This window comes from Aedes albopictus, chromosome 1 (assembly GCF_035046485.1).
Source record: "Aedes albopictus strain Foshan chromosome 1, AalbF5, whole genome shotgun sequence".
Classification (NCBI taxonomy): Eukaryota; Metazoa; Arthropoda; class Insecta; order Diptera; family Culicidae; genus Aedes; species Aedes albopictus.
Genome location: NC_085136.1, coordinates 301534856 through 301550592, shown reverse-complemented (window position 1 = coordinate 301550592; position 15737 = coordinate 301534856). Strand labels below are relative to the sequence as shown.

At 39.3% G+C, this 15737-nt stretch overlaps 1 protein-coding gene across 1 annotated transcript in view; it reads right to left on the bottom strand.

The window, feature by feature from the left end:
* The window catches only part of LOC134285723 (GATA-binding factor C-like), a 663267-nt gene that overhangs the window by 342369 nt on the left and 305161 nt on the right, over positions 1-15737 (bottom strand). The window contains exon 3 of the mRNA XM_062847051.1: positions 765-1631. Within this exon, the coding sequence (XP_062703035.1) occupies positions 765-1631 (867 nt within the window). The remainder of the gene's footprint in view (positions 1-764; positions 1632-15737) is intronic.

The following is a 15737-nucleotide window of genomic DNA, read 5'->3' as shown; positions in this document are numbered from 1 at the left end:
AAAGAAGAAGAAGAAGGAGAAGAAGATGAAAAACATGATGATGAAGAAGTAGATGAGATCGCTGCTGTTTGAAGCGCACGATGAAACACAAAGCTCTGTTTTTTTCGTTTTTTTTTGTTCAACGCTTTTGTATGTGTTCGTGCCGTTCACTAATACTTAACACATTGATCCTTATTCAGCCCAAACCTGGTGACGATTGTTTAGCAGTGACTGTCATAATCATGAGGGTACATCGGAGCTCCTAGTGTTTTCAGTATTCTCAGTCGACGAGGGTAATTTTCGCATATAGTCTTAGAAAGCTTAGCTTTCATTCAAATCTGCTATCAATGTACTAGATTTTTAGCAATGATGATAGTCTTCGAAACCAAAACCTTCTTTGTGTGCTTATCCTAAGGCCAGTAGTATACAGGGTCAAATATTTGACAAGGAAAGAACTCAAGAAACAATATCAGTTTGACACTAATAAAAATTGGATCGAGTCAAACAAGATGTTTCAGCATTGGTTTCTTTTTGGACAAATATTTGACCCTGTGTACTAACAGCTTAAGAGTTAAAAATTGCGAGACGATGACAGCGGTGCAGCTTTAATTTATATGTTTCACTTTTGTTGATATTTACACAAAACAAGCATTGCATGGTATTCACAGAGACTGAACAAAATAGCTATACTGAAACCAGTGATAAAACTTACAAAAAAATCTTTCAAAATATACATAAACCAAATTATAAAACACATAAAACCCCACAGCGTGTCCATATCTTACCGGCACTCGTTCGCGCCTTCGTCCGCTGCGGCTTCATATGATGGTGGCTACTACTCATAACCGTAGAACGTGGATTAGGATGAAACGAACCGCTTTGCTGGTGATGATAGCTGCTTCCACCGCCACCGCCGCCTCCGCCTCCGCCACTACTGCTTCCACCGCCATAACCACCATTGCTGCTGCCCACGGTATCGGCGTATCCACCGGCGCCGTACGATCCCGTATCGAACAGCGAATGGTTGTTACCACTACTACCACTACTAGTACCACTGTTGACTGCGGAGTTCAGGGCCGTACCTTCCCGCTGCTGTTTGGACTGTTGGCTGCTCGAGTTTCCGGATGCACTACCACTTATTCCACTCATTCCGCTGCTTCCGCCCAGCCCCAGGGAACTCCCCGTCAGGCAAGGCTTCACGTCCAGCATGCAGCTATCGTGGGCTGCAGCGGCCGCCGCTTGCTGGGCTATACTGTTCGAGGTGACCTGCGCCTGGTGCATGAAGGCGTTGATCGTGGCCTGGTACTCGGTCGGTACCGTCTGTATCGAGTCCGGCGTGGAGTCCTTGGGTGGCGTTGGCGGGAACGAGAACAGGTGTTGACTACTGCTGGCGAGGCCTGAACTACCACTACTGCTCCCGCCGCCGCCGGCGATGGCTTGACTACTGCTGCTACCTTGGCCGGCCGAAAGGCCTAGACCGGAGGCGGCGTGGCTGAGTTTGTCCTGGGGATCTTGAGGGCAGGCAAAGGGGCTACTCCATGCACCGGTTCCGGATGAGAGGGGCTTCGGCGGATCACTTAGCCAGGATAGAGGTCCGTGGAAGTGCGGACGACACACTTGAGGCGAGACGTGCGACGAGGCCATGCGGGTTGCTGCGGGAAGAGAAGAAACAGTGAAATGGTTATCAAGAGTGTATTACAAATTTCACAAATGCGGATAAGTTTTAGTTTGTAATGAAATAACACACGTTAAAAATGTTTCTTCAACGAAGAAGAATTAAAACAGTCATCAACAATTGTTTTATTCGTAGTTATACGCAATTTCCGCAACGGGTGCTTCACAATATTTTAAATCCCGTCCAAATACAAACAAATCACTTCCATCTGAGCGAATCCTTTCGTCGTTATCGTATTATGCGCGCCGACACACTCGTGTATTTATTTTTAATCTATTTTTGTTCTGGTTTATTCGATCGTAAATCTGATGCCTCCGTCGCGTCGTCGGTCGGCTGATGATGATGCTGCGTGCTCACCGTCGTCGTTCGCTACAAAACTTATTCATACGAATAAAAGCTGAAAATGATGAATTTATCCCTGCTCATTGTCAGCAACCATCCAGCCAGCCGCTGTAAATGGCAAAAAATGCTACATTGTTTCGAATCCACCATCCCAACCAACCAACCAACCTGAACCCCACACGGCCGTAAGCATAGGAGAATGGCGGTGCAAGGCATCAACTCCATCGCTCATTCATGTCACGAGTTCATCGAGAGACAATCCGTCGCGCTCCTATGGGCAACTATTCATTCCGAGAAATCGTTCACACTTTTAGAATAACCGGCTCAACTCCTCCTTCCCATGCCGCGCCACCGTATGTGTCTGTCCAGTCCATGTCACAAGGTTCACACGAGTAATCTGATCTCCGAACGGCTTCTAAACGCAGACTCCCTCAATCCTTCGCTCTGCTCCGTCAACCGCTGCGCTGCGTTGTTCCATCATCCACCCCGAAGCATAATTTCCCCGCGTTTTGGGAACGGGTCCAAAAATATGAATTAATTAAAACCATCGCCACGAGGGTACAGTGGATCAAAAATGGATTTTATGCAAATCGAATTCGGTATCATCTGCTATGATTTGAAGGTACCTACGAAACCAAGTGATGTTCTCTACGTGATCGCATGCAGCACGATGACTTAAATGATCGCAACATGAGGGGTTCGATTCTTATCGGAATGCACCTTATCGTAAACCACTTCCACGAGGAAAATACTGCACACAACCAGGAGCCGCATAATAATGCATGAATGATATCATATAAAGTAATATTTTAAAACACTATCGCATATACATAAGGATTCCTTCAGAAATTTTTCCAATTTTTTCCACAGACATTTTCACAGGCATCTTTTCGAAAGTCATTCAGAGATTCCTTCAGAAACTCAACCGAGGGTTCTTTCAACAAAACTTCCAAAAAATCCTTCAGAAATTTCACTAGGTATAGTTCCAGGCATTTCTCAATGGATTATTTTGAAAGCTCTTGTAAGGGAGACTCCTAGGGTTTCCTTCAGAAACTTTTCCAGATTTTTCAAAAAAAAATCTCGATGGATTCCATTTTAAATTTCCCATGGATTTCTTTAGAAATTCGTCCATGAATTTGGTTTGAAAATCACTCAAGGACTCTTCTAGAAGTTACTCCAGAGCAGCAACAGCAGTTTCTTCCAAAGATTCTTCTAGAAATTTCTGTTGAATTTCCATCAATTTTATCTAGGGGGATCCTTCAAAAATTTTCTTGAGATAATGTCAATAATATCTTGATAAATCCACAGTTTACTTCAGAAAATTCATTTTAAGATTCCGTCATATTTTTTCCAAGAATTCCTTTAGAAAAATGTCCATTTCAAAGGGTTTCTATAAAATAACCCCCTTCAATAAAATTCTTCAGAAATCTGTCCAAGGTTTTTTGTTTTTGGAAAACCTTTCGCCGATCCCTTCAGAAATTCCTGCGTCGTTTCACTTTTTCAAACATTCCTTCAGAAACTCCTCTAAAATCCCGTCAGAAATTCTTCCGGTGGTGTCTTTACAAAATCTTCAAAGATTCCTGATAAAAAAATCATAAATTATCCTTCAAAGATTATTTCAGGGGCTGAAAGTCTGTTAAATAAAGACAAATCAATCAATCAATATTTCAAGTGTTTCTCGCGATTCATCAAACATTTTGAACAGGTATTCTTTCAAACAATATTTTAGGGATTCAAAGAATCCTCTGAAGTTTCTTTCCAGTTCCAGTTTTTTTTTAATCATTCACCCATTACTACAGAGACTCCTGTATCGTTTCTGGCAGAAACTTTTCCAATGATTCTTTCAGAATCTCCTTTGAGAATTCTGTTAGAAACTCTTACAGCGGTTCCTTCACAAAACCTTTTATAAAATATGTTTGTTTTTTTTTCCAAAGAATACTTCAGAAATTCTTTTAAAGATTTCTTAACGAAAATCCTCCATAAGTTCATCAAGAATTTCCTGTGGGTATTCTTTCAAAAAGTATTTCTAGGGATTCCGTCAAAAAAACCCTCTCAAGATTCCGCCAGAAATTCCTCTAGAAACTCTTTATGTCCATGAAAAATCTTTTCATGGATTGTTTCCGAAATTTCTCTATGAATGCCTTAAGAAAATTCTCCAGGGTTTTCTTTCAGAAACAGAAACAAAAACAGAAATATTCAATGGATTGCATAAAAAATCCTCCAACCAAAAGTTTTCTTCGGAAATTCCTCCACATTTCCTTCAGAAGGAGTTTTTTTTTCGGAAATTACACAAAAGCTTTCCATAGAAATTCTTTCATAAACGTCCTCTTAAATTGTTTCATGATATCAAAAATCTTCCAATGATTGTTTTAGGATTTCTCCAAAGTTTTTTACATAAACTCTTCTGTTTATTCTTTCGAAAATGGAAGAAAATCCTACGGAAATTCAATAAAAAAATTGTACGAAGTTTCCTTCAAAAATTATTCCAGCGGTTTCTGAAGCAAATCCTTCAAGGATTCTTTGAGAACATTTTCCAAGTTTTTTTTTTTATTTCTTAAGGAAGTCCTCTAAGGATTTCCTTCAGAATTTTTCTGGAATTTCTCCTGAAATTGGTCAAACGATTAACCCAGATAGTTTTCGATGGGTTCCTTTACAAAAGCTTCCAGTAATTCTTTTAGGGTTGTTTCAGTCTTTCCAGGACTTTTATGCAAATTGTATCCAGGGATTCCTGCAGAAATTTCTCCATGGTTTCTTAAAAAACGATCAGAGTTTCCTCCAGAAACTTTTCCAAAGCTTCCTTTAGAAATATATCAACAGATTTCCATACAAATTTATCCAATAACTTATTTAGAATTTAGCATTATTTTGGAAAATCTTTTTTTGGTAAATTCCTCAAAGCATTATTTGAAAAAAAAAAATCTAGAGAGTTCTTCGGATTTTTTTCCATGAACTTCCTTGAAAGTTTTCCATAGATTCCTTTCGAAATTACTTCATGGATGCCTTAAGAAAATCCTACAGCAAATACTTCCAGAAATTTCTACTTGGATTTTTCCAGTAATTTCTCCAAAGACTCTTTAGGCGTTCTTCTAGAGAATTCTTCAGAATTTTTCCATGGAATCCCCTGAAAAACCTTCCATGGATCTCCTCTGAAATTCCAGCGATTCTTGCTAAATTTCGTAAAATCCGAACTCCTTCAGAATTCTTCAGAATATTTGCCTTTAGACAATCTTGCAGGCATAATTCCATCAGAAGTTAGTCTCTAGAATTTCTCAAAGGATTCCTTTGGAAAATCTTCCATGGATTCCATCCAACGTTTCTCCATGAATTCCTTCAGAAATCCCTCTGGATATTCCTTCAAAATCCCTACTAGATTTTTGAGAAAATTACACAGAGATTCTTTCAGAAATTTCTACAGGGAAATTTATCCACAGCTTCTTTTATAAATTCATCCAAGGATTCATTCGGATATTCTCCAATGGATTCTTAAAATAATTCATACAATTAATAGGTCATGAACACCTTCAGAGATTCCTTTAGGAATTCTTCAAAGATTCGATAGAAAATCCCCGCATAGTTGTCTCCAGGAATTTCTACAGGGTTTTCTCCAAACGTTTCTGTAGCAATTCCTCCACTAAAAATTGTCTGAATTCTTTCAGCGATTCCTACAGAAATTCAAGCAAAGCTTACTCAGAGTGTTCCTCTATTAGTTTGCGCAAAAATTCCATCTTTTTCTGGAGGAAATTTTCTAGTAATTTCTCGACGGATTCTCAGGATTTTTTTTACAATGTTTTAAGAGGTTTGTTTTAGAAATCTTCACAGCGAACGGTCTATCTAGGTGTTTTTGCTGCTGTTCTTCAAGGCAGATATTTTCCCCCTTTATCGGCCATATCACTCGGCTGGTATGTCTTATATATACGAACAAATTCAAATTTCGACAACAGTGTTTGTTTAATTGACAAATTGAGAGAACCCACGACTCCGTATCGCTAGTCCGGTGCTTTAACCAGCTAAGCCACAGAACAGATTACGATTCTATGGCTTAGGTGATTAAACACCGGACTAACGATATGGAGTCGTGGGTTCGAATCCCACCAAAACAAGTAGTATTTTTTCACAAATTCATCTCTCACTTTGTCATTATACACACACTGTGTCTTTGAAATTTAAAACATAAGTTATCTTACTTATTGTGAATTGCTTTTTTTTTCTAGGAATTGCTTAAGAAAATCCTCGGAATTACTTGACGAATTCCTTTAAAAAAAATTCAAGGATTCAATTGCAAATTTTAGTCAGGGATAACATCAAAAATTCCTGTAGGGATCCCTTCAAAAATTTCGCAAGGAATTATTTCGAAAAAATATTCATAATTTTCATAAGGCATTCTCATTGAGCTTTTATCAGAAAATCCACCGAAAATTCATTCAAAAATGCTCCATAAATCTCTTTGGGAATTTCTTCAAGGATACCTCATGATTTCCCACCGAAATTCCTTGTATGAATAGCGGATTTTTTCCAGAAACTCTTTTACACATACTTCTAATAAATTTTCAAAAGGAATTTTCTTAAGGGATCCCTTTAAAAGCTCCTCCAGAGATAATAAAAAAAATGCTAGGGATTCCTCCAGAAATTAAACACAAAATTATTTTAGAAAATCATGCAGAAATTACTACAAAATTCCTCCAGGAATAATTTTTCAATCATTCTTCCTGGCTTTTTTTAATAAACTAAGCCACATAACAAGTCGAGATTCTATGGCTTGGTAGGTTAAAGCGACGAACTAGCGATACGGAGTCGTGGGTTCGAATCCCACTAGAACAAATTGTATTTTTTCCATAAATTTATCGCCCAATTTGTCAATTAAACACGCACTGTGTCGCTGTGTCTTCTAAATTTGAGTTTTCTCGTTTGATTTTTTTTCTAGGATTCTTTCAAAAATATGTTCACAGACACGAAAATTCTTCAAGAAATCCCCGAGGAACTTTATTGAGGGATTTCTCCACGAATTTCTCTATAAATTAAACAAGTTGTTCAGTTGCAGTTTTTTTAGAAAATTTATCTTTACATGATGGAGCATTTCCAACTCAACGAATCGCGTAGATGCGACCTTTTGCAATTCAAATGAAATTTTGCTCATATATGCGCTTCTGTCTGAAAATGTTTCAATGTTATATGTTTTTTAATACTCATCACCTAACTTCTTGTAAAAACGTATTAATAAAGCCTAATTTTCATTTTTTTTTTAAATTGTTACTCGAAAACGGTTTGTTGGATTAAAATGACGTCTTTCGAAGATGTTTAAGGATATTTGAATGACTGTCAGAAAAAAAATAGTCTTATTCCACTCTGGAGGAATTTTCGAGAAAATTTCAGAAGGAATACCAGGAAGAATTAAATGAAAATTACTAAAGACATTATGTAAAGGAGGATCTGTTGAAAAAAAAACTTCGAGGAATTCCTGATGAAATTCCTTGAGAAAATGGTGGAATTACTAGAAGAATCTTACAAGATGTTTTTAGAAAAAAATCCTGAAAAACATTTCTTAATATGCAATATTTGCAATGGAACTCTTGATTGAAATCGTGGGTGTATTTCAGAAGTATTCGTCAGAGGAGTTTTAAGAAAAACAATTTAGTTTCATAGTTTAGTTATGTGCTCAAATTTATATAGTTTAGAGAAATGCCCGAAGGAATTCCTGAAGGAATCTCTGTGTGAGCTCTTAAAGAAATCCTTAGAAGAATTTCTGATGAAATCACTAAAAGAAATCATGCAAAAATCTTTGAAGGAATTACAAAAAAAAGCTGAAGACATTCCCCCTCAAGCATTTCCAAAAAAAATCCTCAAAGCAATTCCCGAACATTTCTGGAGAAGTTCGTCAAAGAATACCTGTGTGAATTTGAGAAGGACTTCCTGGAAGAATTTGTAAAGAAACCGCTGAATTAATGTCTCTGAGAATCCTCGGAAGAATCTGAAGGAGTCCCAAGAGAAATTTGTTAAGAAATTTTTGGAGGATTTTCTGAAAGAATTTCTTGAGGATTTTTGAAAACAATTCATGGAAAGACTTTCTAAAGTAGTTCTTGGGGAAACTTTCTGCGAAAAATCTCAATGGAATACATTTAGAAACTCATGGGAAAAAATCCTAAAAAAAAACTTAAAGAATCGGGCAACCTGGAGAATGTTTTCAAGAAATCCCTGAAGTAATAGGGAAAGATAATCATTTGGGAGTAATTTCATAATGAACCCCTAAAGTATGTATGTTAAGGTGGCCCACACTTATATGAAAAACAAAAATTTCGAAAAATGCCAAGTCTTACCTCCTAAATAAGTTGTTTTGGACTCCCAGAAGCTACGTTCAAAATTTGAGCAAAATCGGTTGAGCCTAAGGGGGCGCTCAAAACGCTTGAAGTTTGTATGGGAAAACTTGGCCAAATGTATGCAGAAATTTTGAGTTTTCGAATTTTGCCGCTAGGTGGCGCAGTAAGCGTTCAATAATCAAACCCTTCGATATTATTGTAGGTGACTATATGCCAAACAACTTTGTGGAAGACCGCAAAGTAATCCAACGTCTGTGAAAAAAGTTATACCCTAGGAAAAGTGAGGATAAATTTTATTGTTATTTTTCCAATACATGTAAAGGAATAATATCAATAATGAAATCTCAATACTTTGCCTCACTTTGCCTAGGGTATAACTTTTTTCACAGCCGTCGGATCACTTCGCGGTCTTCGACAAAGTTCTCTGGCATATAGTCACCTACAATAATACCAAAGGGTTTGATTATTGAACGCTTACAGCGCCACCTAGTGGCAAAATTCGAAAACTTAAAATTTCTGCATACATTTGGCAAAGTTTTCCCATACAAACTTCAAGCGTTTTGAGCGCCCCCTTAGGCTCAACCGATTTTGCTCAAATTTTGAACGTAGCTTCTGGGAGTCCAAAACAACTGATTTAGGTGGTAAGACTTGGTATTTTTCGAAATTTTTCTTTTTCATATAAGTGTGGGCCACCCTAATGTATGTTCATAAACAACCCCAAAAATAAATTTAACGGAACATTTGGAGTCCTTCTTATTTTTTATTTTCATAAGAATCCACTGAGGAGCTTTTAAAGGATACCATAGAAGATTTTCCAGAAGAACCCCCGGAGGAACTCCTGAAGAAGTTTATAGAAGATTTTTTACCTGTATCCCTGAGGATATTTCTGAAAGAATCTCTGGAGAAAAAATCTGAAGGAAACTTTGGATAAATTTTAGAATAAATTAATGCATAAATTTTTGCAGCATTCTGTATTATTTTTTTTCAATTTTTCTGGAGAAATTTATGAAGGAATTTGGGGATTTTTTTTCTGGAAATAGCAATTTCACGGAAAATTTATGGGAAAATTTCTGAAGGAGTTATTTTTTAATGAATCTTCGGTTGAATTCTTAAGGCATTTTAAGGAATTTCTAGAAGCATTACTAAAAGAAACTGAAGGAAGCTCTGTAGGAATTTTCACAATATTTATAAAAACACTTACCCCGTAATAATTTCTGAAAGAATTCTTAGAAGAAATTCTTAGAAGTTTTTGGAAGAATTTTCAAGAAGCATCGCTGGAGAAATTTTTGAAGATTTTCCAAAACATTCCCTAGGGAGATTTCTGGATGATTTTCTGAAGGAGCCCATTCAGGAATAACTGAGGAGATCTATGGAGGGATTTCTAAAAAATGCATCGTTAAATGCCTGAAGGAACGCCTAGAGGAATTTTATAGAATCCCGTTAGAATGTCTGTAGCAATCGCTTGAAAAAAAAATTAGAATGTTTTTCAAAAGAATTTTGGAAAAACTTGAAGAAATTTCTGGAGAAATCTTAAAACAAGCTTTTGATGGAATTCTTGAAAAAAATCCAGAAAACCTATCTAGAGGACTTTTTGAAGAATGTCCTGTACGATTTCCCAAAGAAATACAACGAGAAATTTTGATGGAATCCATGGAAGGTTTTCTAAGGGAATCCTTAATGAATCTCTAGAAGAATTTCTGAATAAGTCCCTTAATGGATTTAGGGAGAAATTTAAAGAGGAATTTTGGGAGCAATTCTTGCAATATTTTCTAAAATATTTTTTTGAGAAATTCAGGTAGAATTTCTTAAGAAATACCTTGAAGGATTTCTAAGGAAATACCTTAAGAAAATTTTCAAATGATTATCTTGGACGAAATTCTGCATGTTATATTGGCAGATGTTCTAAACAAATGAAGGTATATCTGAATTATTTTCAAAGGAATCACTGGTGAAATTAATAAATTAATCGCCGGAGAAATCAAGCAATAAATCACAAGAAGAATTTCTGAAAAAATACCCGGGTGGAACTTCTGAACACAGGGGAGTCCAGGGAAGTTCAAGCGGGTCTAAACGGCACTTCAGAAGGACTCAGAAGCATTTCAAATGGTTTCAGGGGTGTTTCATGGAATTTCAGAGGTTCCTCTTCTTCTTCTTCTTTATGGCTCTACGTCCCCACTGGGATTTGGCCTGCCTCGCTTCAACTTAGTGTTCTTTGAACGCTTCCACAGTTATTAATTGAAGGACTTTCTTTGCCTGCCATTGCATGAATTTGTGTATTGTGAGGCAAGTACAATGATATACTATGCCCAGGGAGTCGAGAAAATTTTCCCGACCGGAACGGGAATCGAACCCGCCGTTTCCGGATTGGCGATCCATAGCCTTAACCACTAGGCTAGCTGGAGACCCGTCAGAGGTTACAGAGAGATTTGAAACAGTTTAATTTGCATTTACGTGTATTTTAAATTAAGCTGATTCTGCACTCGGTACCAGGAGGCCTCAGTGACATATAAGGGGTCTCAATGACGTCTCAGGGAGTCTCAAGGGGTTTCAGTGAGCACCAGTGGACTGAAGAAAGTTTAAGAGGATTCGGTGGGTTTCAGAGGCGTTGCACAGACGTTTTCGGGAGTTTCGGAGGGTTTCTGGTGCGTTCATGGGGTCTGAGGCACTTCAGGGGGATTTGGGAGACATTTCAAGGAGCCTTCAGAAGATTTTTAGTGGGCTTTAGCGAGGTTACTGTTGTGTTTTCAATAACTTTGGAGGTTTTCAAGTGCGTTACATGGGGTCCGTGAGGGATTTAGGAAGCATTTCAGGATGTTTCAGAAGATTTTCGACTAGTTTCAGAAGCTTACCTAAGCAACACACATGTCATATAAGAGTTACGGCAGCGAAAGTTTTGGTTATTTTAGCATTGTGTTAGAATAACGTCAAATCAACTTCTATGCAACCAAAACTTGCGCTGCCGTAACTCTTATGTGACATGTGTGTTGCATTAGGGGCTTTTTTGGAAGTTCCGGAGATTCTCAGGTACATTACTCTCTGAAACCTCTGATAGCGCCTCTGTAACGTCCCCGAAACCTCCAAGCAACTCTCCATTCTGGAACTCTCTATAATACGAAAGTTGTCAATTATATTCACGAAGCGGAGGTCACTACCTTGGGTACAAAAATGGCGTAAGATATCGGATTCTGATATCAACTTACTGAATCAGGTCCGAAAATATCCATATGGCATGTATGTCCTTTATTTATCAGACTTGGGCCGTACCTACAGAGTTGGGAGCCAATGTGTTCCTGAAATAAACCTGAAACGCCTCAGAACGCCCGTCAAACCTACATAATCCCATTGAAGCACCCTTGAAATCATCATGATTAATTTGAAATGAATCTGAAACTCCTTGGAATGCATATATACGAGTTCAGAAACCTCCTTTAACGCACTTGAAAACCCCTTGAAACGTCCCTGAAATGTTATCAAACGCTTCTTAAACCTTTCAGAGCGCCCTTAAAAAGTTCCTAAAACTCCCTGAATTTCCCTGAAATGCCCTGAAACCCCTTGCAACGCCCTTAACCCACCTCCCCTTAAACCGCCCTCGAAGCCCCTTGAAAGTCCCTGAAACTAATTAAAAGTATTTATATGCCCCTGAAATCCCCGTATTCCCATTGAAACGCCAACACAACCTGACGAAAAGTGTAGAATTAGCAAATTGTTAAAACACACATAAATAAAAATAAAATAAAAAACTGACGAAACGCCATTAAAAGGCTCTTGAAATCCCCCGAAGCATTCCCCTGAAACGCCCTTGAAGCTCCTTGGAACCCCCTCTTTTGGGTTCTCTGGGAACTTCCTGGAAATCCCCTTGGCTCCATCTCAAATGTCTAGGAACGAATCATATTCTAGCGAAGTGGGTTCCCTCATTGAATTCCTGATTTGATTTAAGAACAAAATTCTCCCTTTTTATATTCTGTTTTAATTTAATTCAGGGACGATTTAAGGTTTTTTTTTCGGGAATTTCAGAAGCTTTATAAGCGTGTTCCTTGAGATTTTAGGGACATTTTTCATGAGCGTTTCAAGGGGTTTTCAGGTGACTTTCAGGGGTTTTTGGAGACTATTTAAGGCGTCCAAAGGGGGTTTAGAGGCATTTCAAATTGATGATGATGATTTCAAGGGTATTTAAAAGCGGTTACGGAGGTCTCAGGGGCGTTCTGAGGCATTTCAGGTCAGGGCCGTTTAAAGGGGTTTCAAGTATCGAAGGGCATTTCAGGGGCGTTTCAAAACGTATTGCGATGATTTTTTTTCTGAAAATCCACTTAAAATTTCGAAATGCCTCCAAAATTTCTTTGAATACCCTTCGGACCCCATATAACGCACCTGAGACGCTCCGAAACCCCCAAAAACTCCTACTTAACACAGCTGAATCCCGCATAAAAAGCACTGAAACTTCCTGAAATGCCTCAAAAATCCCCCTAAAACCCCCTCGGACCCCATGTAACGCATCTGAAATTCTCCGACGTCTGCGTAACGGCTCTGAATCTCGCTTGAAATGCCTCCAAAATCCCCCTTCAGACCCTATGTAACGTATTTGAGACCCTCTGAAAACCCCAAAAACACCTCCGCAATGCCTCTAAAACTATCTGTGGTACTTACTGAAATGCCTCCGAAACCCCCTTAAAATCCACTCGGACCCCATGTAACGCACGTGAGACCTGTACCTATAACGCCTTCAAAATCCGTCGAAAATCCTCTGAAACTTTCTGCAATATTTTCCCCCTCCCTCAGACTCCCGAAAACCCCCTTGAAATCTCATGGTACTCCGCTGAAACCCCATGGGATCCACATAAACGCACCTGAATCGCCCCTGCAACCTCACCTTGCTCTTCTCTGGCCGCCGTTGCAATAGCTACTGTCATTATCAAATTTTCTTATGCACAATATTGGTTCTGAGTAGCTTTCCGTCTATTTATGCAGGTGCATACTTTAAAAGTGCATAAAAATTACATGCATAATCCTCTTTTTAGTGTACCTACTACAATTTTAAGAATTCATTCAATGAATTTGTAATATAGAATCAATCGACGGTTGAGCAAAATTGGGACTCAAAGAAATTAAACGTTATTTGGTCATTTTTGCCCACTGTGCACCTGTCCCGTCCGTATTCTAATTCGATACACATGGGAACCGTCCGGAGCAGCTTAATCTGGTGAGAGCCTGAATGAGTTAATATTTATTGATATATGCGATACATCTCGTCGGTCACATGGAAGGACGCACGGACAGACTCTACCTATCCTATCACTGAACATGATCGAATTTCCGTTGCGCCCCCTCCCTTTTTTTCACCAAACCTTTACCCATGCTCCCCATGCGTGGAGAGCTTTCAAATTAATTGTTGACACTTTTCTGCCCCGGATTCTTCATCGGAACCCAATCTACAACTCAGAGATGATAATGCCGATGATGATGGCGACGCCGCCGCACAGCCACTGCTGCCGGTGAAGGATTCCCTCGTTTTGTTTGCCTTTCAACGACTCACCACGACGGACGCGACGATGACTCTCGTTGACTCACGACCCGCTCGAGCAGCAGTCAGTGCGCGGAGAGGTGCGATCAGATTTGATCTAAATCTGATAGCATGGTATCTAGATGAACAAGACACAAGCGGTCGTCGGACCCGAGAGAAGATGGTCGGTAGTACTGGAACACATGTTTTGGCGCTCCGGATCTCGGTGGACCCGTGAAATACACCCCGAATGTGGGAACCCAGCAGTAAAGGTCGTAATTTTCGCCTGAAGTTGATGGGCGCACGATGGAGTCCTTTGCCGCAGAATGGAGCGCCCAACGGTGCGCCGGACGGTAGTGGGTCAGACTGTGTGGACCCCGTTCAAACAAATCGTAAATTTTCCGGCCGATTTGTACTCATAAAATGATCGTAAAACCACCGAATAAACAACGCTCCGTCATCAGAATGCTCGCGATCTCCGCGAATTGAGTTTATTTTTTTGCGAGGAAGGATCCCTTCCGATGAATGGCGTTGAAGCTACGGTTCCACCGTATAACAACGAATCGATTGGAATTTTCATTGCAGCATCGAACGAACACCGGTTCGAATAAGCCTCACCTGGAGAAGATAATAATAAAATGAGCAATAATTCCCTATCATCATCTCGTTGTTGTTGCTACAATTCTGGTGGTGATTTTTGACCAAGTCAGTGCGCCACTTTGCTCGTTACTGTATCAAAAAGGTGCTCTCGCTCGGGTAAGTTGATACTTTGCGCGGGAATAGCAGACAGCACGTATCTACTACTAACATTTTCAAGCTGGATAAGGGTTCATAGAGTTCCAGCAGGGTAATAACAATAAATTACAATAATCAGAAAAGTATGATGAAAGCGAACGGGGCTCGGACAAGTGGTAAAACCTCAGATATTGGAGCTTTCAGGTCTAAGATTGCTTGGAATGTGCTGGATAGCTGGACATACTATAGAATTGTTCAAGATGAGTTTCTTTTCTCCTCTGAGCGTTGAAAACGCTGTCTCCAAGATTTTTTGAAAGTAGTTCAAATATGAACCAGAAACTCCTTTTCTTATCAAACTATGCACCCAAATGTAAGCATATGCTTATAAAATGCATTGTAATAGCTGATTTTAGCGACAATACTGCGATTAAAAATCGACAGCCAATTCATAGTGCAGAAAAAGAAACAGAACAGAAGCGCTGCTGCTCATGCCAGACATTGTGGTCCCGGTAGAACCCTAATCCTCTCCCTCGTCCACTTCAAACCGCAAGGAAAGTCACATCGAAGCTGCTGTTTTTTCATAAGCTGGGGCAGAGAGATGCGACGGACGGCGAACGACGGCGAGGGCTGAGCAGCAAAAACAATGGTGAAATCATATAAATATTAAAAATAAATAAATAATAAATAACTGCGCGAAAGACAATGCGCGTCAGCTCACCTCGCGATTTTTTTTTTGCTCTCGCTTCAGAAAAATCCTTTGGTTTCGTTTGGACCGATTTGCCGTTTTCCCATCAGCTTACTGCTATTTATGTAGGTCCCTCCCAGGCTCTGGACTCGGCTTGGACAGCGTCAACGTTGCTCGACGATGATCACACCACCGGACTAACGACAGCAGCCTCAGGTACCGCCAAGTCTACGCTAGAGTGCCGTCCGCATGCGGATCTGCACAGTGAAAAATACAATGTATTTTTTACCTTATATTTCTCCTTCTATCTCGCTGAAAGGCACTTATTGCTGTTTTCCAGCATTTAGTTACACGCTTTTGGCTTCTAGATTAAGCAATATTTGTTTTACATTTAGTTGCTAGTTTCTAGTACTTCATTTGATTAATAGGTCAGGGGTAAATGAGTAAATTTAGTTCACTAAAACAGGTCTTACTTCTTGGCGTTTGAGTTGGGACTGAGGGCGTTTCCAGCAA